We start from the raw sequence: 24,486 nt of genomic DNA on the forward strand, positions 1-24,486 counted from the left end.
ACATTAGAAATCTGTGACCTCTGTAGCCGAGTTGCATCAGAAATAGTGTGGCCAGGTAACAAGAAGAGAGGGAACAGCACCCACAGTTACCATTTTAAGCAAAGGTTTGCAGTGACTGAAGTAAAAAAGCATCTGAGAAAGTATGACAGGGAATCATCCCAGTCAAACTGGTGCAGCTGGAGGATATGCATTTCATGGTGGGGAAACTTTAAGCATTTACCATTGTGAAAATCCCTGCCATTGAAAAGAAATGTATAGGCATTATTTGAAAATATATATATATATTGATGGGAGATGTAGATTTTTATGATAAAGATGCATATATAGTAAAAGAATTTGTGGGCACTGTGCTGTGCTGGTTGTTAGCCGCCCTGAGTCCTTCTGCGGAGGTGAGATAGGACGGGATATAAATGCCCTAAATCAGGGGTCCCCAAACTTTTTAAACAGAGGGCCGGGTCACAGTCCCTCAAACTGTTGGAGGGCCGGATTATAATTTGAAAAAAGCATGAATGAATTCCTATGCACACTGCACATATCTTATTTGTAGTGCAAAAAACACTTAAAAACAATACAATAACTAAAATGAAGAACAATTTTAACAAATATAAGCTTATTAGTATTTCAATGGGAAGTGTGGGCCTGCTTTTGGCTGATGAGATAGGATTGTTGTTATTGTTGTGTGCTTTCAAAACGTTTCAGACTTAGGTTGACCCTGAGCAAGGGCCGGGTAAATGATCTTGGAGGGCCGCATCCAGCCCCTGGGCCTTAGTTTGAGGACCCCTGCCCTAAATAAATAAAATGCACGTATCGCATGCATATACAAGATGCATATATAGTAAAAGGAATGTGTTCTTGAAAACTAGTTTTCAAACAGATGCCCAATATATACCTTTTAGCACTGTGTGAAATACGTTATGCCTAAGGGCGTCCCTTTTGCCCCTCTCTCCCTGTCATTTTGAGTACGTCACCAAAGCTCATCGGTGAAGGCCAACATTCTGCAGCCGCTGAACCCAAACAGTTAAAGAAAAGAGGACTTTTGCCACAGACACACAAGAGACAAGTGACACTCTGCTCTACTTATACTATGGAAACATAGTGACCATAGGAAATGAGACTGACACACACATTGGTCGCTGCTTTTTATTGGAGGTTAGACTAATTAGCAACACCTCATTTATGAAGCCAGTAAAAGCAGGGGCGTGAAGAGTAGAGACATCACACTGGCAACCAAGATCCGCATAGTTAAAGCAATGGTATTCCCCATAGTAATGTACAGATGTGAGAGCTGGGCCATAGGGAAAGCTGAGCGAAGGAAGATAGATGCTTTTGAACTGTGGTGCTGGAGGAAAGTTCTGAGAGTGCCTTGGACCGCCAGAAGATCCAACCAGTCCATACTTCAGGAATTAAAGCCCAATTGCTCATTGGAGGGAAGGATAATAGAGGCCAAGATGAAGTACTTTGGCCACATTATGAGGGGACAGGAAAGCTTAGAGAAGACAATGATGCTGGGGGAAATGGAAGCAAAAAGGAAGACCAAGGGCAAGATGGATGGATGGTATCCTTGAAGTGACTGGCTTGACTCTGAAGGAGCTGGGGGAGGTGATGGCTGACAGGGAGCTCTGGCGTGGGCTGGTCCATGAGGTCACGAAGTCGGAAACGACAGAACGAGTGAACAACAACAAAAGCAGGGGTGCTTTCTAGTTTTAACTCTTACATGGGTTTCAGTTCCTTTCCAACTTATCGATTCCTTGTCAAGCCTGGTTCACAGTGGGGGGGGGGGGGGGGGGGAGTTCATTGCCTCCTTCTGAGGCTAGGAGAGTGTGACCTGACCTAAGTCTCCCAGTGAATTTCCATGACTAAACAGAGATTTGAATCCAGGCCGAATTCAACACTCAAACCACACTGCCTCTGCTCATTATATTTCTGTTCTTGTGTGCGTTCAAGTCATTTCCAACCCATGTCCATTTCAAGGCAAACCTTTTCTTGCAGGATTTGTTTGGTGGGGGTTGCTCTTGCCTTCTTCTGAGGCTGCATCTACACTGAGGAAAGAATGCAACTTGACACTGCTTGAACTGCTGTGACTCAATGCTACGGCATCCTGGGACTTGTGGTTTTTACAAGGCCTTTTGCATTCCTAGCCAAAGGGTGCTTGTGTCCCTCCAAATTATAACTCGCAGGTCTCCCAGGCACTCAGCCGCAGCAGTTCAAGTGGTGTCAAACTGCATTCATTCCATAGTATAGCTTCTCCCTGAGAGTGCGATTCACCTAAGATCTACCTGTAGGTTTCTATAACCATAAGGTGGATCTGCAAAGTACAATTGTTCCAGTTTGGGCCCTCTTTAACTGCCATGTCTGAATATTATGGAGTCCTTTGAGCTCCAGTTTAATAGTCTTTAGAATTCTCTTAGAAAGTGCGTGCTTTTTTTCCCGTGTCAAGAGCGACTTGAGAAACTGCAAGTCGCTTCTGGTGTGAGAGAATTGGTCGTCTGCAGGGCGTTGCCCAGGGGACGCCTGGATGTTTTGATGTTTTACCGTCCTTGTGGGAGGCTTCCCTTATGTCCCCGCATGGGGGAGCTGGAGCTGACAGAGGGAGCTCAACCTGCTCTCCCTGGATTCGAACCAAGGGTTTAACCCACTGCGCCACCGGGGGCTCCACAAAGTGTGCTGGTGCTTCATGAAACTACAGCTCCCATGGCTCCATCGTGTTGACCCATGGCGGTGAAAGCGCTGTCTTCCATCTGCACTCAGAGGCATCATGAATTCTCTCTGTGCCCCACTCTATTGCATCTCTACCATAGAGGTGGGACAAGAGCGGCCCTCGTTCCAAGAGGCTCCTTCCGGTTCCGGGCGGGAAGGAAGTGGAGGGGAGGAGCAAAGGGCGGAAGTGGGTCTCGGTGCCCTAGGGACTGGGCCGAGCGGGGCGAAGCGGCGGCGATGGGGGCGCACTTGGCCCGGCGCTACCTGTGGGACGCGGAGGTGGAGCCCGACCCGCTTCAGATGCCCACCTTCGAGCCCACCTTCGGCTTCCCCGAGCGCAAGGAACGCGGTGAGGAGGAGGAGGAGGAGGAAGGGAAGGTCACTCAGCCCTTGGCAGGGGCGGCCTAAGAACTTCTGAAACGACAACGCCTAGGCAGCTCCAGCACTGCCCAACTGCATTCCTTCTACAGTGTAGACCAGGCCTGGTGTAGATGCCTCCTTTCCCCCTGCACCATCTAGGTCAGGCACCCTCAAACTGCGGCCCTCCCGCTGTTTGGGCCTTCAACCCCCAGAATTCCTGACAACTGAACAAGCTCGTTAGGGCTTCAGGAAGTTGGAGGCCCAAACTGCTGAAGGGCTGCAGTTCGAGGATGCCTGGTCAAGAGGGCCACGTTTCCAACCCTCGGGCAGGCGGGGATTCCCAAACTCAAGTGTTTTGGACTTCAGCTCCCAGAGTCCCTGGCCATTGGCCAAAGTTGGGCTGCTGGTGATTGAAGTCCAAAATACCTGGCGTTTGGGAGTCACTGGATTAGAGATGGAAATAGCCTAGTTTCAAATCTTCGCCCGTTCCTTCGACCTAAAGATGTATTAGTACATTTCTCTTGGAGGAGGCGCTTGTCATCTCAAAATAGGCGTAGTGTGGTGGGCCTATGCATCTTTAATCTCCATAGGCATGTGGAATAAGTACTAAAGGAAATATTTTAAAGCCTGGGTCTTGGATGCCATGTACAGTGGGCCCTTGATATCCACTGGAGTTTGGCTGCATCCCTTTGTATCCTTTTGTACACAGTGAAACTGAATAATGTTGTCCCTTATATAAAATGATGGAGCCCCTGGTGGTGCAGCAGGTTAAACCACTGAGCTCCTCAACTTGCTGACTGAAAGATTGGTGGTTCGAGTCCACAGAGTGGGGTGAGCTCCTGGTGTTAGCCCCAGTTTTTGCCAACTTAGAAGTTCGAAAACATGCAAATGTGAGTTGACCAATAGGTAACCTTTAGGGGGAAGGTAATGACACACCATGCAGTCATGCTGGCCACATGACCTTGGAGGTGAAATGGAGATGAGCGTCACCCCCCCAGAGTAGGATTCAGCTAGACTTAAGGTCAAGGGAAAACCTTAACCTTTACCTATATAAAATGGCAAAATTTAGGTTTACCTTTTTAAAAATGTTTTTAAGCCACGGATACAGAAGACTGTAAAAATCTATTCTGTAACACAAATCTCAGGAGCATCTAGCAAGTGGTTTCTTAAATTCATGGCCTCCCTATTTCTACTCCTGCCAGGACTGAACACTGTCCTCCAGGTCACACTTCTAAGTATCTAAATGCAGGCCTCAAATGGTTAAGAGCTGGCTGGGAGAGTTCTGTACTTTTGTGTTGTTATTGCTGTTACATGGTGTCAGTCAATACTAGGATGCGGACTGAAAATGTTTTACAATAAAGATAGTATAGACCAATATTGATAACTGTTAATACGCTGCGACTGGAATACTTGCCTTTTAAACCAGCACAGTTTGTTAAGAATTAGTATATCTTATTTATATTCTTCCTTTCTCCCAAGGAGGCTTACAGCATAGATTGGCACCAAATATACTAAATCCATCTATAATACAAAAGGCTTACAAACCATTACACAAACACTTCTGCTGCTTTTCTATTAAAAGGAGCACACCCTTGGAACTTGCTGTTGAGTATCTGCCCCCTTCAACAGTTTTCTTTTCTAGCTGAGCATGGAATCAAACACCATAGTCATAATGCATATCCTAACCAGCAGATTCACTAGCACAACAATATTAAACACATAAATTACTTCAGTGGTGTGCTGTTACTTATAACTGTAACCTGCATTCATATCTTGGGAGGGCATGGATTGATCCTCAACAGCTTTGGTTTCCACTTAGCTGTTTTTCAGAACAGGTCAGCTAAACCAGTGCAGATGTCATAACTCACTAACATATTCCTATCAGTAGTACAGTAGAGGTTTTCAAATTGACTAGTGTAGAAGAACTTTACTTTGATGTTAATCTTTCTTCTCTCCATTCCTTCCCTTCTGTTTTCCCATATAGTGATGATAGCAACGCAGGAGCAGATGAACGATGCTCAGATTCCTCTGGATCAGCGTGATTATTGTGCGCATTATCTTATTAAACTGATGAAGTGCAAACGTGACAAATTCCCTAATATCTTTGGGTGTGCACATGAACGTCATGACTGGGACTATTGTGAACATCTAGAGTAAGTCAGAGCAAGGTTTCTTTTTTTATTCCAATCTTTGCATTTTCTTCTTTACTCTCTCTGTTAGCTGTAGCTCAGAAAACCTCCCGGGTTGTACTTGGAGATGGTCTAGAATGATGTACACCCAACCCAAGTGTGCTCCAGATTTGTTGGATTTCAACCCTGGTCAGCATGACTATTACCCAGTCTATCTACAGCTGGCCCTGCACGCCTTGGGTGCATTGTTTTGGAAGGCTGATTTTTAGGTCCTTGAAACATACATTTGTGTAATAGTCAGCAAACAAAATTCCACCTCTATCAATAACATAATAGAAAACTGTGAAGAAGTATGTGTGGAGTGAAGGTGTGTGTCATAACCTCCATGATGCGGATAGGGACGAAATCTGATATGGTGTTCTGTAGTTCTGATTCCTTAATGCCTTGTGAACTTTGATTTGGCTTTGGAGCCTCTCTGTCCCATTAGAGAAAGGATAGCCCATAAATAAGCCTTTGCACAGACAAAGGAGTCCTAAACAGACATATCTGAAATGGCCCTCTTTCCTCATTTTTATGAAAAAGAGGGAAAAATAAGGGGGCCTCAAATCAGCAGAAGGCTTGAGAATAAGAACATACGGTGGATCGCCACACAATTGCTAAAATTGTGCCTCAATTCCAGACAAAAGAAAGTATATGGTTAATATAAATCAGCTAGATTCTTCTGGCCTGGGGATGCTAGCATGTCATTAGAAAATGGGGTTGGTTGCTCTGAACTAACATACACTTGTATCCTTTCCCACAGCTATGTTATGCGCATGAAGGAATTTGAACGTGAGCGGCGTTTGTTAACTAGGAAGAAGCGAATTGAAGAGAAGCAAAGAGCAGAAGCAGCCGCCACCTAAGTGGCTTCAGTGGGTCTCCAGGCCCCATTTGTGGAATCTTGTGTGGTTTGTTATGCTGATCATAATAAAGACATTATCTTATGGCTGAGCTTGAAGCAATCATTGAAGTTTAGGTAATGAAAAGACAAGGCTAGGACTTGAGCAGTAGCACTAAGTAGATGCATCTGTGTTCTCAAAAGCCCCAAGTTTTACTTCTAGCTCTAGAAGGAAATGAGTCCAGTCCTGTGTTCAAATGAGAGTGCCATCATCATATAACCATCTTTCTAATAGGACAATAAATACCATAGATTGGATTCCCATCAAGCCCAGCCAGGATAGCCAATGGTCAGGAATGATAGGAGCTACAGCTCAACATTTGGAGGGCCACAGATCTCCCACTCCTGTAATGGGGGAGTGATTGTTCCTTTTGTCGGTTGTTGGAAGCATTGGCTAGTTTAAAATGGGGAACAGAGAATGCACTGCTTATGTCAGTCACTCTTTCCTTGAATGCTATTGGTAATCTACAATTGAACTGAATAAGCAGCCTTATTTTAGCTGCTGATAGCAACTGCTTTTCAGTTTGATGTTATGTGCGTTGTTCTACAAAGCAAGGAACTGTTGCTCCACCCCATGTGGTTAGACTGGTGTTACATAGGCAGGATCAAAGGCAGAGAGTACCCTTAGGACAGGGTGTGAAGCCTTTAACACCAGTGAAGTGGGGGCACTTTCCCAGGCCCAGCCTAAAATAGTCAGACTTTGTGGCACCTGTACTGTACAATTTTTTGCTGTCCGGCCTTGGTTCAATCCTTTGCTTTGACTTATGTCGAATAGCTCCTAAGTGCAGAACCCATCGGAATAGTTCCAAGACAGATCCATATTTGATCTTTACAGACTTTAGAGTTACTTGTTTAGATGCCCAGGTTGCCATATTTCTAATCCTTCTCTGCAGAGTTCTTCCCAATAGAATCATGCTCACTCTTGTTGTTTCATGGGCTAAGAGTACATACAGTTTGCTAGAGGAGGAAAAATGGGGGCACATCCTTCATCTTGCCAACCATCTTTTAATTCTGGCTGATCAGAATTAATTTTGGAATGGAAAGGGCAGAGCAACTATTCTTTCCCTCCATCATGCCATTCCCTTCTCAATGAGAAAAGCAGGTGTGAGTTGGCATCGGTGCCCCTGAGAAGAGTAAGAAGCCCACCCACCACTGAACTGAAACCATAGCTGCCTTTCCTGGATGGGAGAGGCAGAAGGGTGAAACAACTTCATGAAACTCTCCTGTGTAGTAGGATCCCTTACAGTTGGTTATCTTACAGTGGATCTAGAACACAGAATTGGCAACCAAAAATGAGCCTTTTGATGATGCTCTCAACTGAAAGCCTTTGGAACATGCCAAAACTGGAGTTTAGCCTTTTTTCCCCCCAGGATGATCCCATGCCTCAAGTGCTTTTGCATATGTTTTGTTTAAATTTGAGGGGATGGTTGATTTTTGCACCTTAATCTTCAGTAATATCTAGCTTTCAATAAAGGCCTTTCCACTAGTACATAAATAATATGTGAAATCCATAGATTGTGATGATAATGTGATAAAATTTCATCTTCAGTGGCTTTTTGAAACCCACATATCTTCTGTAAGCCTGTCCTGTGGAAGTAACCAAACAGAACACCTGTATTGATGGTATTATTTTAACCATCCCTGTTTACAACTTGAGTTTTCTTTCAGTTTCTTGTTAACCACTATGGCTGAAGTTGCGTTGCTAAGTTGCCACTTAGCAATACAATTATCATTCAACTGCTATTAAGTAATGTTTATCTGACAACCTAGCCATTCCCATGATTTTACAACTTAAATTTTCAGAATGCATTGAACTGTACTAAGACTTGTATTTATAGATAAAGTGAGGGGATGATTAGGGAATGCTCACTCTCCATACTTTGTTTAATCTTTTCTCACACAGGGAAACTTGTGTAAGCTCCCCACATGATTCAAAAAGCATGACTCTGGAAGAGGTGTAAATGCGTATGAAAGCCTATATCCCCAGGACAGACTCCCTGGCTTTATGGCTCTTCCACTCCTAAATCCACCCCATTTATGTAATTAATTGTGAGGAGTGAAGTTTATCAAGACTGTGTAATTGTCCTTTCTGGGTTCTGCTTTTTAGCATTTTTGATGCCTGTTGCTCTTGTGAGCAGTGGCTCTTGTCCTCCATAGGCATCTTCTTTCCCAAAATATTTTTGAATGCCTATTGTTCTTGTGTTCTAGAGGAGATAATCTCGATATTAATAGAAGTTCTGTGGTTCAGTGCCTGCAAGTCCTTCTGCAAATAGTTCTGCCATACTAAACAGTAGTAAAGTTTGACACTGCCCAGCGGCTGGATTATTTTTATTGGCATAGTTTCAAGAAGACAGTTCCACATGAAACATACAGATAGTCAGGTGGCTCATTTTAAACAGCTGCCATGGAGCCTAGCAGGTTTCCAGTATCTTACTGCTCACATGCAGCATTCGCTAAGACTATTGCAAACTTTCAACTTGATCCTAGGCGTATTTACTTAGAAATAAGTCCTATTGAGGTAAGTAGTGCTGTTTCCCAACTACATGTAGGATCATAACCTTAACAACATTAAGACAAACAGGAGAAAAGAAAGCCCTGACAGGAAGACTGTCAGACAAGCTTCATTTCTATAACACTTAATTTTCCTTATAGCGAGAATGTAGGTCTTTCTTTTCTTCTCCATGAACAAGAAATGGCTAAAAGGTTTGTTTCAAAGCAGTCCTTTCTCCAAGAGTTTCTCAGTGCAGTTGTAGATAGAGCTTTCGACAATAGTTCTATCATACTGCAGCAAATACTGAAGTAAGCCAGATCTAAATGCTTGAAGTGGCTGACAGTGGAATAGACAGCAAGATTTGCAGGAAAGCCAGGCTTTTCAAAGACCACTTTTGATGATCTCCCTTTAAGGATAAAGAATCTATTTTACCATCTCCCATAGAAGAGAAAACTTGGAGAAGAACTTCCTGCTGCACTTGGGCACAGGAATCAGAAATCAGGGCTGCTCAGTGTGACTAAGACACAAATCACTATAGTGGAAGGGGGAGGCATTTGTGCTTAAGACTATGTGGTGGCAACCTATAGAAGACCCCAAGTTGCTCTTGCATCATGCCAGTTTTGTCCTGTTAACTCATGCAGAACCATAACACAAGTTTACCACAATAGGTAGCCACAACTGCACTGTTGGCCTTGGAAGAACACTGGCATTACTTATTCCATAGGTTTAAAAATATAGGCCTCAAACACAAGTTCCTATTGGCTGAGAAGGGGCCAAAGGGTACACAAGGCCATGCTATATAAGATTTGAAGATGACCTCAAGAAGTCCTTATCAGTTCCTACTCATTTCATTAAGTATCTTAACAGATTTTTTTAATGGGGAAGCATTACAGAAAGGGAAACCAGGTTTATGCCATACCAGAACCTGGCATTAGAGGGCACACCAGGGAGGGCTAAGTGGCAGGAAGTCTCCAAAATGTCATTGAGCAGTAGAGCTAGCCCTTGTTTTCTGAAGTAGATAAGAGTGGGAAAACAATTTTTGCCTTTGAGTGAGGTTCTAAGCTTAGATTCTGTTTTTGGCATTGGCTCTTGCAACTATAATGCCTGGCAGCTGTTTCAGTGGCACCACTTTTGGTACAATTTGATTGTTATTTCTTCTCTGCTGCAGCATTTGGCTCCATGCAATCTTGTAGGAAAAGGGGGATTCCAAGCTCAGAGATGTTCTGGAATGGGATACGGAGGAAGATACTGGGGACAGGATTGGGAAGCGGGGCAAGTAACCTACAGAAGCAAGGAATCCCTACAGTTTCATTCAGATCGTAGTGCAGACAGCAAGAGACAACCCTGCTTTTAGACTCCAAAAACAGCTGCTCACAAGGTTTTTAAAAAGCCTGCCAGCCCAGACCTAGAGGTGGCTGCCTCCAGCTCAGAGCAGGAAAGGGATAATAGGTGAACGCAGTGGCGGATAATCCCGGAACTCCTTCAGATAACTTCGGTGTTTTCCTTTTGCCCAGATGGTCATTTGGATAAATCCAACCAAGGAGAACAGAGCCACTGTTAAGCAGAAAAAGGAGTAATATATGGCATTAGATGTCTAGAAATGTGCTTTCTACTTCCTTCCCCAACCGCAATGGTGGGATTACAGAAATATGAACTGTATAAGATTATAGGGAACATCAGATAAAATTCTGCGTCTTTCAGTCAAGCCACCCAACAACTTCTGCACTTTTGAGACAGCAGCTTCATTTAGATTAGAATGGAATGGGTAACCTAGGGCTCTTGGCGGCATTTCAAAAGCTCTCTGCAAATGACTAGTGAAATCTCGTCACAGAAGCAGAGAGTACACATCATTTTACCATCACTCTTTAGCACTGGTTTTGAGCAGAACAGGAATTCTGGATCAGTGGTGCAATACTGTCACACCCCTTGCGGCCACTCCAATCTGAACAGCTACATGAGGAGTGACAATAACATAGTGAGTTTGCTATCCCACTACAGCCCCTGGTTCAGATCTCAAGCAAGAGCCAAAAGACCTTTTCCTAACCATGTGCTGAGCAGGGAGAAAGAGGAAAAAAGTAACAGAAAAAAGGGGTGAAATGGATTATGCTTCCACTGCTGGATTTAGTCCCACCCAACAGAGGCTCTGCTTATTTCTGATCACGCAGTAACCAGAAATAACCAAGAGACTCCCCATATGCATGGAGTGAGCACCAAAACCTCTAGAAAGCCTCTTTCAAGGAGTTCCTTGATGTACAATTTCACTGGACAGCAGGTCATGACATAAAATAGGACAGATATACAGACTTACCTGGAAGGCACTGAGTCATGATAGCAAAGCCAATCCAGGATCCCACCTGAAAAAGAAGGAAATCTCTAACTAAGCATTGCAGCAGCCAAGAAGAGTAAGACTCCTACAACGAAGCTGTGTATTTCTGAGCTGTGGGTCAGTAAGAATCCACCATGCAAGACTCCTTGGCTACTTCTTCACAGTTTAAAGAGAGAGGAGAATTGCATCATGCTCAAAAATCTACCTGTTCTTACACGGCATACTTCATATGGAAAAGAGCACAGAACAAGAAGCAGACACCAAGGCAAGGAAAGGCCTTCCATAGCCCAACTTTTTCAATCTTTGACAAGGTTCTGGTTCTCACCTCATAGGTATAATTAGGGCAAGAGATGAACAAGAAAAGCCATGTAAAAGGATTCTTGGTAGGATATGGGATTTTTCTGGCCTTTGAACCTGCAAGGCATTAAGAAGAATTAGATTGCACAAAGACAGCAGGTAAATTACAAATAACATTAAGCCACACTTTGGGTCTATGCATCTGGGCTGTGTTTGTCCAAGTCTGCAGATTCCACATTACCACCTCTTCTTAGTTATCAAGCTGCATAATCAAAATCTGACTTTCCCCCCCAAAAACGACGCAGGGCTTGTTTTCTAAACATAAACACGGCTTCATTAGTAATTGTGTAAAAGTGGACAGCTGTAAATGTCACTCTCCCAGCCAGGCAAGATGAGAAGACAGGGAATATGGAAGCCAAGACTTCACCTGATCTCATTCCAGAGCTTTAGCGCAAAGCACTAACTCACAGTTTAGCATTACCAATCTAGTCACACACACGTCTTTCATACAGTCTTTACATGTACTGTGTAGTACTGAAGGCACAGAATTTATAGTAAACTAGGGAGCTATTGGGTCAGACTAGCCTGCTCAGCAAAGATATTTCTTCCTGACAGGGTGCTCAAAGAGAAACTGATATTATCTTTAGACACACTTCCCATAGTTCAGTTACACATTTCCTTTGAAACAAACATGACCACAGACAGTAGGCTACTACTACTAAATTGTGAGTAATTTGGTCACAGCCCAGGAGATGGTCAGAGAAAAGGCTCTTTTAGATGTTTGGGGTATAATTTCTGTCCCAACCTATATGCAATTAGACTATATGACTTCCAGCAGCAGCTCAAGGGTCCATAAACACATACACACACACATACACATGCAATATACACTTACAAATGAAATTCAGAAAGCTAAAAATATATCAGCATGATTAAAAAGCTCTGTATGGCATGTGCCTATATTGCATTTGTGATTGTATCATCTGCAGCCTTCACAGCCTCAAGAAATGTTATGGGGATAAGCAAGAAGTGAATCTCTAATAAAGACAGACGAACAAAAGAATATTTGAATGCTACATCCAACCTATACATTTCCACGTTCCTCTTGGTTGTTCTTCAAACCCAACATGAATGCTTACTTGCCTTGTTATCACACCTCCTCCTGCTGCTCCTATTTTTTGCTCCTAAACTTTGTAAAATATACCATATAGACACTGCAAACCCCAAGAGCATAACAAGAATGAATTATACAAATGCTGACTTTTTTCCAACTGACAGTCAGATGTGGAGCATCTGTCCAGCCCTGTCTCTTGAGCCGTGTATCTTTTTAATTGCTACAGACCTAGGGGGCCTTTTCCTGTTACTTGGCTTCTTATGTAGCCTAGAAGCCAACTTCCCATAACCCTTCTCTTCTTTACTCACCAGCGGGGCGCAGGTTTCGTAAAGCGATATGGATTGAGAAATTTCCCACTTGACAAAACTGCAAGAAGAAACAGAGCCAGTGAGTCCAACATAACAGGAGCCAAGCATCTCCTATTACCCCAAGCTAGATTTTTCCATCAAGTCTACCCAAAACCTGTAGATAATTTTTATCAAGGATGTAAAGCTCTTTTTTAACACTGGAAGTACTCTGGAAGGAGAAATAGTGATTTGAACAATCCAGGGCAAAGAGGAATCCTGTTCTCTCACTGCTAAATTCTGACCTCCCTTTCTACAACTGCCACATCAACACTTCCACAGCTGGGCCCTGGCAAGGAATAGGGAGCTACACCTCTGAACAGGGAAGCCTTGTTTCAAAGCAAAGAAGCGGGGATAAAGAGGAACCACCACTTCTTGGACCCAGTATTCTCCTGTAAATAAGCTGAGGTACACAAAACTGAAATTATCACATAGTCACTTCACCTCCACTCATCTTTCTTTGCCCTGTTGCTTCTGTGTCTGGTTTAAATTTTAAGTCCCTTATGGTGGGAACCTGTTGCAACAAATCCATAGTTGGTGGGAACCTATTGCAACAAATCCACAGTTCCAACTTTTGAAATCCTGTCACTCATCCTGCCTTTGTTCCCCCTGTAATACCTTCCCAGATTTGGTGTTTGAGCCTCAGAGTGCTCCCTTGCATCTGGACCTTTGACTGTGTTGTTACCATGAGTTCACTGTGCTTGGCATAACTAGCCTCTACGAAACTTAATATGAACAGACAGAGGCAGTGATAAAAAAGTTGAAGTCTATAAAGACACTTCAAAAATAAATTTATTTGGCCCTTGAACTCTCAATCACAGTTCCCTAAACGTACAGGCAATTCTCCCATTTCTCTGATTATCTTGTCTCTATGCCACCTGTTCCTTCTCTCTCTCAAAACCTTATCTCCATCAAATCCAAACCTTATCTGGCTCTCACAGACAGAAGCCTCTGGTTTTGTTATGTTTTGCCCTGCAACCCCAATTCGCAGCATCCTCTGATTTTGACTGCCTTCTGCCAGGCCTGCCCAGCTTTTCTATTCATACCAGTCTTCTCATTCATTAAAGTATTTTAATATGCTGTGTTCTTAGAAAACCACTAACAGTGCCACTGCCCTGGTCTTTCACATATGAAAGGAAGAAATTTATCACTTGAGTTACTTGAGCACTCATTGCCACACTGAGCATTTTTCAGTCACCATATAACTTTCAGTCCCAGTACTGAGTTCTGACCTAGTTCAGCTTTTGCCCATGATACCTTAAAAAATCCCAATCCAACTTGCCCCTACCTGCCCCCAAAGGATCCTACAAGCAACCTCAGCTCTTTTTCTATGGGGAATCCATGTATTTTATGCAAGATCTTGCATTCGCCTCCCGGAGACTTGCACAGGGTGGCACAAACAGGCCAGGCCCTTGGCACAGTTGCAATTCAGCACAAAGAACATTTTCATAGCTGCGTGACAGCCCGTTGCCACCTGCCAGAGCCTACTACATCTTCACAGTCTTCTTCCCTGTTTCCTTCTGCAGCCTCCACCAGCCCTTCAACCCTATATGCCCAATCTCAAAAATGTAATAAATTCATACCAGGAATAAAATAAGTGCCAGTTTTACTTGTTCATGTCCATATGCTGATCGGGGGGGGGGGGGGGGGGGAGAAGAGGCAAGGAGAGATGGGAGAAAAAAAAGAAATATTATCATGTTAAGGTAACATTAACAATAGGAAAAAATTAATATATCTCTACAAACAATAGTTCCCACAGTGAGAACAGAAGTAAGATTAATTCTCTAGAGGGGAAAACTTGTGACAGCAGTTATGTAGCTGGGTTTGTGAAACTGTGATCAAGCTGACGTTTATAACAGAGAAAAAGAAATAAAGGGGAAACATATCTTAATTACTGTGAAAATACCAATGCTTTTAATCCCACTTTATTATCAAATCTTTTTCTTATTAACTAAATGTCTGAGATAAGTAACAAATCATAAAAGGATGTTTAGAACTGGGTATGTAGTAGCCTCTTAAAAATCAAGGGAAAGGTTCAGTTTTCCATTAGTTAGAAGCCAATGAAGACAGTAAAAAATAGAAATGTGCTTAAAAATACAGGAAATCTGACATACTAATGAAAACTAATGGACATCCAACTGGATATGTGCATGACATCTAAAACCATTACATCTACAAACAGATAGACTGTATAAAACTTGCTTAATAGGCTAGTACTTTAATATTAATTAAGATTTATAGTAATATAATAATTATAATAATTTTATTTGTATCCCGCCGCCATCTCCCCGGGACTCGGGAAGGATCACAGGACACACTCAATAGTGCAACACAATACAAATACAACAAAATACAAAAAGGTAAAATTAATAACAATAAAATTAATCCCATTACACATAGAATAGTGATAAAAACCCCTATCAATTAATAAGACTTTAAAAACTCAGCAAAGTATAAAATAGTGGCTACGTAAAATATCTGTCCTCATAAAATGGTAGAGTGACCACTCACTAAGTCCTCAAATACAGGGCAATTTGGAGACAATATATTTATTTTCCTCTAAGGAGGTAATACATATAAATGTTTTTTCCTCACTCTTTTTTATCCTCAAAATAATACTGTGATGCAGGAAATGATGAAACATTACGATTGGTCCTGGGTCAGTCAGTAAATCAAAGAGCTGAAACAGGATTTGAACCTGACCCTCTTCACTCCTAGTAGTTTGACACTAAAGCCATTACACAAAATAGAAAAAGGAGAGGTGTAGCTCTTCATTTGCTTCTTCATTGGAAATGTACATCCAGAGCAGTGGAAGGGATAACATGCAGCATCATACATGATAGACATTGCTGAATTCTAGCTTTTGGCATTCTTCACCATTGTCTATGCCAGCTAAGGCTGCTTGGAGATGCAGTCTAGCAACATCTGACTGGCTACACAATTTTCAAACTGAATTATTGCAGCCACATGCAAGGCAAAAGTATGTTAGAGGGAAGACAAAGCCAAAAATATTAGCTCACATGCAGTTAGTTCAGGAATCTTGGAAAGGGAGAAAAAAGAGACATTGCAGACCCACCACTATAGGTGGTGAGCATATGGATTCTCCTTATGTCATATTGTTCTAGCTGAATATTTTATTGTGTAAAGCACTGCTTCTTAAACTTTGTTATACAGAGCCAAAGGTCTTCACAATGCATAGAATAAAGCATGAACAGAATTAATAACTTATTTAAAATATCAAAATAACTTGAAACTGCCTATATTGTTTCACAAATATCTTTATAGTAATAAAGCCCAGAGTTTTATTTTAAGCAGACAGAGGCTGCTAATTCATATGTCCATCATATTTCTACATAACCCAGTCTCAAAGAATATAAAGAGCTATTACCCATTCCAATGAAATGGTGAAGTGACTCATTAGCATCTGATTGGGTAACAATCAGCTTCTGCCAACAATCTCAGTGGCCCCTCGGCTATGGAACGCCCTCCCTAGGGAGATCAGATCTGCTCCCTCCCTCTTGACGTTTCGGAAGCAAGTTAAAACGTGGCTATTTGAGCAAGCGTTTACAAATACAGAGTAGCTAATATAGGAAATTGAATGACCTGACAATGGAATTGGACAATGCTTGAGAATAATGAGACGCTGATGATGTTGTGTTTATTGCTTTTGTGATGCCTTATGCTGTTTAATGTTTTTTATCTATATTATGTTTTATGCATACTGATTTGTTGGAAACCGCCTTGAGTTGCCAATTGGCTGAGAGAGGTGGTATACAAATACAGTAAGTAAGTAAGTAAGTAAATAAATAAATAACACACTCCCTGCCATGCCACAACCAAAGCTCCTACATAGAAACTCTGTTTGGTAAATTAAAAGGCAAGGGGAATAAAATAACTGAATGTCATAATAGGTATTCCGGTCAGCTCCATACTTCTTTACAAGCTTTTAAAAATTAGTTTAAATAACGTGTTTTAAAATAATATTTTGTTTCTGTTTTGTTTCTATATTCTGATTTCATTGCACGCTGCCCTGGAGGCCCTTGGTGGGAAGAAAAGTGATTTGTAAACAATTTACACAGACATGCAAACAAAATATTTGGCTTCTCTGGCTTGGACTCTCTGGTCAGCACTGCCCATGAAGACCCTGGGCTTTGGCTTCTTTTCTCAACTCACCAGGCGGAGTATACAAAGGGTGGTTGATATAATATGCCATCCAGGCAGCAAATCCCCAGTAGTAAGTACAATTCTGCAAAAAAAAAAAAAAATGAAAAAAAGAAAAGAAAGAAAAAGAAAAAAGAAATATTGCTTTAAAATGGCTTCTCAATGAAGCTGCTGTCAGGTCCTTAGAAGACTTCAAACAGTCCTTCTCCTTAGTCCTACAAAGAAGGGCAATATGGTTTGCTACTTGAAGAGAGCAAGTAGGGTATCAGAACGCTCCTTTAAACACCTAAACTTGCCCTTCCTCATTCCCTCCTTTCTTGGGCTCAGCTCCAGTCCTACTTACCTTGAAGATGTTACGCAAGGGCATTGTCCCATGGGAGAACCTATGAACAAAGAGAGTCTCCAGGAGGCGCTTGATGTAGTGGAAAGAGTGGCAGATGCAGGCCAGGCTGGGAAGAAAACAGAGAAGGTTGGAAGAAGAGATTGCTACAGCAGCACAACCTACCAGAGAAACACAGATATCCTCCTGCCATATTTGAGGTGAAGCATTTGGAAGGAAGGTGGCAACCCACTCTCTTTTAAGAAATTTCATGTTTTGAGGAAATCTTCCTTAAGCAGCTTTAAGACACTGAACTAGCACTGTTATAATAAAGTTCATAAAATCACCCAAGGTATTAGCCTAAACCAAAGATTCTAAACAGACTATGCAAAATCTATTGGCCTAAGATCACCCTGTGGGCCTCATGGTTCAATGGAGAACTGAAAATGGGATCCTCAAATGCAAATCCATCACTAAAGACCAGGCCTGGGCAAACTTTGGCCCTCCAGGTGTTTTGGACTTCAACTCCCACAATTCCTAACAGCTGGTAAGCTAGCTGGGATTTCTAAGAGTTGAAGTCTTGGAGGGTCAAAGTTTTCCCAAACCTGCTCTAGCAACTGCATTACACTGCCTCTTGGTTTACAGTTATGCTGCTCAGCACAGTCATTCCTTTTCCACACTGCTTCTGGGAGTGCCTAACTGTGGAACAGGGACTGCTCTCATACTAAGAACAGAGGCTATTCCAACCAGGGAAGAAAACGAAATGTTTTATTGATTGCCCTTCCTTTATATTACCCAAGTTCCCATCTAAGCAAGTGGCCAATATTCCAATTCAAGCAAAAGACCAAGAGCAAAAGAAAAAAGAGCTTAGCCTATAGATACTTACTGTACAACAGAGTACTTGCTGGAAGTGAAGTCATATTTCCGACCATAGATGAAGGGCACCCGGAAGTAAAAGAGCAAATAGATCAGTAGTGGTCCAGCATACTCTGTGAGGAAGACCTGAAAGGAAGAGAAGCAGGATGAGGAAGGCTGAGAAAATCAAGGACTCAAGTGGAGATGGAATTCTCTCAGGGAAGGAAGGAGTACACTCACTGTCACCCAGCTGATCTGTGCTCCCAAGTCTCGGAAATATATGGTTGCGGTGGTGCCCACAGGCAAGTTCTGAAGGATGTCTTCATCCTTGAGAGACTTCCCCTCTGGCAAAAAAAGAAAAGTCACAATGAAGATGAAGTTGTCTCAGGCACTGTGGTTGGGAAGGTCAGCTACCTCTTTGGTTACACAGGAGAAAAACTTAGCATTCAAACTGGGTATGGGATGATAGTGGTGGAGACATCAACTAAGCTTTCACTAATCCATGCAATCTGGTCTTCCAGAAATACCTACTCCTTGTAGGTTTGCAAAGCCCTTCATAAGGACTCTCGTGTGAATTCCCACATGCATAGATTTCCAGGTCACAGCTACATCATCCATTCTAAGGCTCAACACTCTACTACCAGCCTGCTTATATATAGTCAAAAAAGTTACCCTGAAAAGTGGGTAGTAGAGTACTTCATGATACATCAACTTACTGGGATCGAGTCGTAGAGACTGCCGTGCTGGATACCACTGAGGGTCTGGGGGGAAAAAGAAAGAAGCTGTTTTGTATCATCCAGTCTATCTGCCATCGAGATTTCCCCAGGACCCAAGGGAGAAATCTTTCTTAGGCACATGCAATATAAGAGAGTCCTCCTATAATAAAGCATTTGGAAACTTGGGAATTTCAGTGGGTCCAAAATGTTGTGGCCAGACCCTGAGTAAGGCCAGATCTAGGGAACACATTTCTCCCTTGTTCTAGGAAATAGAATTCTAGGGTAACTGTTTCCAGCAGCATCTCCCATTCCTTGAAACCTATGCCAGCAGGTTTCTACAACATGCAACTAGGAGCAATATAATATGCTTAGGAATGTATGAATTTGCTATATTGCCGGGCTTGAGTTTTTAAGTGTACCCTCTATTGCCTACCCCTTTCTAGTCTCAAATGTCTTTGTTTTATTTCTATAAAGTAAGATTTGACAAGAGAGAGGAGTAACAAGAAACAATTTTCTTTTTGAACCACATAGAATAGAAATTCCCAAATCCAAAACACTTTTTGTGCCAAGTATTTTGGACAAGAAATACTCGACCTGTATACATCTATATAGGAAACTCCAGCAATATGTCCCAGAAGCACTTTATCAGAGATTTAAGATTGTCTGCACATTGCACTTACCCTAAAATCCTATATTTCATCTGTCATACTTAGCACTTTTTAATCTGTACCCATTACATTTGGCCCGGCCCTAGTTTTATTGTGTTATGGTGTATGGTTTTTATTGCTTACTGTTATTGCTTAATGTTTTGATTTGCTTTTTGATGTTATGTGTATTGTTATGCTTTGATCATATAACCTGCTTCAGATTTCTCCATATCCTACAACATTGGAAAGAAACTGATCTTGGTCTGAAAACATATATCCCAAATTTAAAAAGAAGCCAATATGTGGAAGAGGAAAGAAGGCTAATAACCCATACAAGCTTTCCATTTTCTCAAATCAAAGAGAAAAAAGAATTAGAAGCAAATGACTCTTCAGAAATCTGTTACAATTAATGAAAGTTTGTGATGGTAATATTTTTCAAGGATATGTTGTTTTAATTGACAGTGATAAAGGTTTCCAAAGATTAATTGTATTCATAAAGTCAGCTTCTCTGCTTCTTCAGTCTTCTGTTTTGTCATCAGAGGCCAGGTACAGTACAATAATAGACAAAACAGCTGGAAAGTATTACCCAACTAAGCATTCTCTTTATGAGAGCGATGGGGCTTTAGGCAGTATATGTGTCCTACACACCTTTACTCTATCTGTACTGTCTCTAAATTTTTTCTCAGTTGCAATGTATGGTCATCCACATATCTGAGCAACCACACCCTGTGACCAGAGAACTTTCCAGATGTGTCTGGGACCAATATTTTATTAGTGCTCTCTTTCATCTTCCTCCCCTCAGGATGATGGTTGCCAGCTCTGCTTTACTTGAAACTTTCCTTGAGGCAGCCAGGGCTGGGCAATGCATGTATACATGTTCTTAATGTACATTTATATGTAAACAATTACTGACTGTTTAGAAGTTAGATAATTTGTATGCTGCTTATGGGCTTTATTCTGCTGAAGACAGTATTAGAAAAATCACCAAAGATTCAACACATTCACTTGCATACTCTGCTGAAGTAGGCTTGATTCTTAATTGAATCAGGCTTCACCTTTCCAAAAGAAGGGACTAACACCCTAGAAATCTATCTCTAATCCAACAAAAACCAACAAAGGACTTATTTGTTTTTACTTATTCCATACATACGATTTTTATGGAAGAGGTTCTTGATTTCTGCTATGGTGGCATTTGGCTCTACCTGAAAAGCAATCAGACAAATGAGATCAGGGAACCAAGCACTGCATTCTACATGTATGCTTGTGAAGTCTGGACCAATTTGAGGCCCACCTCAAGCCAATCAGCCTCCAATCCAAATGAACAAGCTTGAAGTGGCCCCAAGCTGAAACATCCCATAGTTTGTCACATTGTACTAAGACTGGAGAGATCCGACCATTAAGAACAGAACAGTCCCCGACGTGTGCAAAAAACACCCAATTAGATAAGATAAAATGGTGGGACACAAGAGACATGCTCCTTGCCTCCTTGGGGAAGCTTCCAGTGGCAACCAACTGAGGACTGCTCATGAATGAATACACTCTATCTGCCCCAGTGACTCCAGCAGCATCAGCCTTCTTACATCAATTCCCTAGGTATCCCTCCAAGAAAGTGATGAACCCTTTTATGCTACCATTTTAATAGACTACAACACACATATACATATAGTGGTATGGGAAAGGGGGCAAAAACACGCAACCTAATGCTCACAGAGATAACTGGAAAGGACAAGAGGCACAATCAACTTTTCTTGGGGCAGACACTCACAAGCAACTGAGAAAAAGAAAGTGGTCCTTACAGCTAAAAGATAACAGACCCAAAGTGATATCAATCTCCACTGGCTCACCCAAGTGAAATGTATTGGGGGACAAAAGTTCATACTCTACCAAGGGAAATTAATAATATGGCTGCACTGACCTTTTCCCTGCCTGGAGAAGAAAGTTAACATTTCTGAGAAAGGAACCCAGACAGTAAACCATGACAGTCTGACCTTATCACTTGGGCATAGTAGCAGTGGCAGTCATCATGGAGTGTATGTCCGCAAAACCCCAATCATTGCTTCAGGAAGCGGGGGGCATAGTCAAGTACTGTAGCTTGACAATCACATGCCAGGGAGGAGTCCCTCACTTATCCATGATAAAGTTTGCAAGGCTGGAGGAGCCTATCTAGATTCATAGTGAAATAAGCGGGCACCACCAGAGGCATTGTTATTTATCACAGAGCCAGTTTCTTCAAAAGCCAGAAGGGAGACTCATTAGAACCTCCAGTGATAAATGTGCACAGCTCACCAAGGACTATAACTATATTCCCAGTTCTCACAATCTGTTCTAATTCTGTTTTACAAATTATCAGATCATCAACATTTTAAAATGATACTGGATTTAGACTCCCTTAAGATTATATAAAGCCATCATTAAGAAAGGGGGCAGTTCTGGACAAATCGAAGATGCTATTTCTCCTCCCCCCCCCCCCCCCCCCCCGGGTATATATGGCACTGGATCATTAATATTCAAAATCAAGCCTAACAGAATCTCTAAACCATTTACTCTGCAAAACCAGTAGCAATGTGATCATTATACCAGGATTTATCAAACTCAAAAAAACTCTGTTAAAAGAGTTAAGATATTATCCCCATGTCCATTTTGTAAAATTCAAAGATGAAGCCATGTTAGTCTTCTAGCATCTTAAAAACAAATTGGGTGAAAGGTGGTTGCGAGGTAAGCATTTGTAGACTCCGTCAATTCTGTCTACTTCTACACAAAAGTTGTTGCATCTTATGAAGGAGCCTAATAACGTATGCTGCAAACTTATTATACTTAGTCTCAAAGGTACTAAATGACTCCTTTCCAAAATGACATTTCCAGCCCCAACAGCCCTTCATTCACATGCTGGACAGCACAACATGAAACAGAAGAAGGCAATCCCTAAGCTTCCATCTTCAAATCAAAGTAACAGGAATGTATGAAGATTCCCAGACAGGTGCCAAGCAAGGATCAGCACCTCTAATAGCCTGAAAAAGCAACACAACCTGGGAAGCACAACCCAGGTCTTGGGTTACAGCTAAACAAGCAGGCTGGTCTGTGGCTCCAACGGCCCAAGTCTCTCAGAAATTATTTGGTCTAATTCAAGCCTTTATCTTCTGGCCCAATTCCATTAATTTACTCCCAAACTGTCTACCAAAATAATAATAATAATAATAATAATAATAATAATAATAATAATGGAAATGTAATAATAACATTAATAATAGAGTAAAATAATAAATATAATAATATCAGAGTAAAATAATGGAAATGTAATAACAACAATAATAAAGACCTTGGCCTGCACTTAAACACAATCGGCACTGACAGAATTACCATCTGTAAGCTGCAAAAGGCCACCCTACTGGGATCTGCACGCATTATTCGCTGATACATCACACAGTCATCAACACTTGGGAAGTGTCCAACGTGTGATCTAATACATCAGCCAACATAGTTATCTTGTTTGCTGTGTACCAATCTTTTTGTGTTTCAAATAATAATAATAATAACAGAGTATAAAAGCCGGGGGGGGGGGGGGGGGCTTTTTCAGCCTAAAAAAGGGGCTGAAAAACTCAGCTTATACTCAAGCGCATACAGCAATAATCATTGGCCTCTGGTTCTAACTGGCAGGAGTTGAGTACTTCTAGGTTCTCTCCTAGGGCCTTTCCTCTTCAACATTTTTATCAACAATTTAAATGATGGGGTGGAGGAGATCCTTATCTAATTTGCAGATGACACAAAACTGGGCAGGAAGATAGAAACAAAATGTAAAAGCATCTAGACGAAAAAGAAAAAATTGGTCAGAAATGCAGAATTCTACATTTAGGTCACGAAAACCAAACACATAGGTATAGGATGAAAAATATACATTACTCAGCAATACTACATGTGAAAAAGATCTTGGGCTTATTGTTGATCATAAATTTAACATAAGCCAGTTGTGTGATGCTGCAATAAAGAAGGAAAGTGCTATTTTGGCCTGGATCAATGGAAGCATAGTTTCCAGGTGAAGGGAAGTAATAGTCTTGCTATATTCTGTGCTCATTAGGCCTCAACTGGAGCACTATGTTCAATTCTGGTCCTTTAAAAAGGATATACACAAGTTGGCACAAATTCAGAGGAGGACCACAAGGATGGTATTAGGTATGGAGAACAACACATATAAGGAAATGTTGATGGAATTGGGCATGTTCAGCATGGTGAAGAGATGTCATGGCTTTAAATACCTCAAGGGCTGCCACAAAAAGGAGGGGACAGACCTGTTCCCTACTGTGCCAGTGAGTAGAACCATGTTCAATAGTTTGAAGTTACATGTAAACCTTAGTTGAACATTAGAAGGAACATCTTGACAGTGAGAGAAATTTTGCAATTGCCTAGAGAGATGAGATGGTGAGGTTTCATTCTCTGGATATTTTGAAAAAACTGATCTGCTGGAGAGGTTTTTGCTAGAGATCCTGAATTGAGCAGGGAGTTGGACTCAATGGCCCACGAGGCCTCTTTTATTTTTTGACTCTAAACCCAGAATTTTGAGTCATGTGCAGATTAAACTTCAAGTTTATTAAAGGCAAAAGTGACTCCTTTGCATTCTCCATATGAGTATCGTTTCTTCCTTCCTATTCTAGGAAGGAGCTCAACTCAACTCACAACAAACACTGTGTTTCCCTCCCCTCACTGTGAAGAATGCCTCTGGCATTCAAAGCACTGACGGAGGTGAAGGAGGGATTGCTGACATTTCAGGAGGGTGTGCCCACCACTGGCACCATGGCCAACTCAAGCAGATGGAGGTGTTGGGTGTCCAAGGCAACTGATCGGCAGCTCCCTCGGGGGAAGTACGGTTCTCTTCCACCTTACAAGGCAGGGTCTCCGATCCAAAACAAACTGAAAAAGGCTGACCTGCCAAAGCAGCACTGGGTTTAACAGCATGACACTGTTCAGACAGTGCAGGGGAGCCTGCAGCACAGCAAGGCATACGGTTCTCAACAGTATTGTTGACAAACTAGAAAACCCAAATGTTTGTGTGAGATTAAGAGGAGCCAAGCTAATGAAATTTACAAGTCAGCAAGATGACT

At 41.9% G+C, this 24,486-nt stretch overlaps 2 protein-coding genes across 3 annotated transcripts in view; one reads left to right on the plus strand and one right to left on the minus strand.

Moving 5' to 3' along the window:
- The first annotated feature begins 2,851 nt into the window (after window positions 1-2,851).
- On the plus strand, window positions 2,852-6,176 carry NDUFB7 (NADH:ubiquinone oxidoreductase subunit B7). Its single transcript, XM_060764399.2, has 3 exons — window positions 2,852-3,046; window positions 5,042-5,210; window positions 5,989-6,176. Exons 1-3 carry the CDS (start codon window positions 2,935-2,937, stop codon window positions 6,086-6,088), a joined length of 381 nt encoding a protein of 126 aa, XP_060620382.2. The 5' UTR covers window positions 2,852-2,934; the 3' UTR covers window positions 6,089-6,176.
- Window positions 6,177-8,436: 2,260 nt separating this feature from the next.
- TECR (trans-2,3-enoyl-CoA reductase) overlaps window positions 8,437-24,486 on the minus strand; it is a 41,623-nt gene continuing 25,573 nt past the window's right edge. For both annotated transcript variants that reach the window (XM_060764397.2, XM_060764395.2), the window contains 11 exons: window positions 20,544-20,595; window positions 18,747-18,791; window positions 18,271-18,374; window positions 18,062-18,177; window positions 17,200-17,305; window positions 16,869-16,941; window positions 14,279-14,322; window positions 12,660-12,717; window positions 11,266-11,354; window positions 10,923-10,968; window positions 8,437-10,168 (listed from right to left, as the gene is read on the minus strand). In XM_060764397.2, coding sequence (XP_060620380.2) covers window positions 10,041-10,168; window positions 10,923-10,968; window positions 11,266-11,354; window positions 12,660-12,717; window positions 14,279-14,322; window positions 16,869-16,941; window positions 17,200-17,305; window positions 18,062-18,177; window positions 18,271-18,374; window positions 18,747-18,791; window positions 20,544-20,595 — 861 coding nt within the window. In that variant the 3' untranslated portion in view covers window positions 8,437-10,040. The remainder of the gene's footprint in view (window positions 10,169-10,922; window positions 10,969-11,265; window positions 11,355-12,659; window positions 12,718-14,278; window positions 14,323-16,868; window positions 16,942-17,199; window positions 17,306-18,061; window positions 18,178-18,270; window positions 18,375-18,746; window positions 18,792-20,543; window positions 20,596-24,486) is intronic.

The sequence above is a fragment of the Anolis sagrei genome, chromosome 2 (assembly GCF_037176765.1).
Source record: "Anolis sagrei isolate rAnoSag1 chromosome 2, rAnoSag1.mat, whole genome shotgun sequence".
Classification (NCBI taxonomy): Eukaryota; Metazoa; Chordata; class Lepidosauria; order Squamata; family Dactyloidae; genus Anolis; species Anolis sagrei.

Excerpts from the sequence above, each read along its gene's own strand:
- NDUFB7 (XM_060764399.2), top strand. The coding sequence starts at position 2,935 with ATGGGGGCGCACTTGGCCCGGCGCTACCTGTGGGACGCGGAGGTGGAG. Across the intron at positions 3,047-5,041 it reads CCCCGAGCGCAAGGAACGCG|TGATGATAGCAACGCAGGAG; the intron begins GTGAGGAGGAGG and ends TTTCCCATATAG. Across the intron at positions 5,211-5,988 it reads GACTATTGTGAACATCTAGA|CTATGTTATGCGCATGAAGG; the intron begins GTAAGTCAGAGC and ends CCTTTCCCACAG.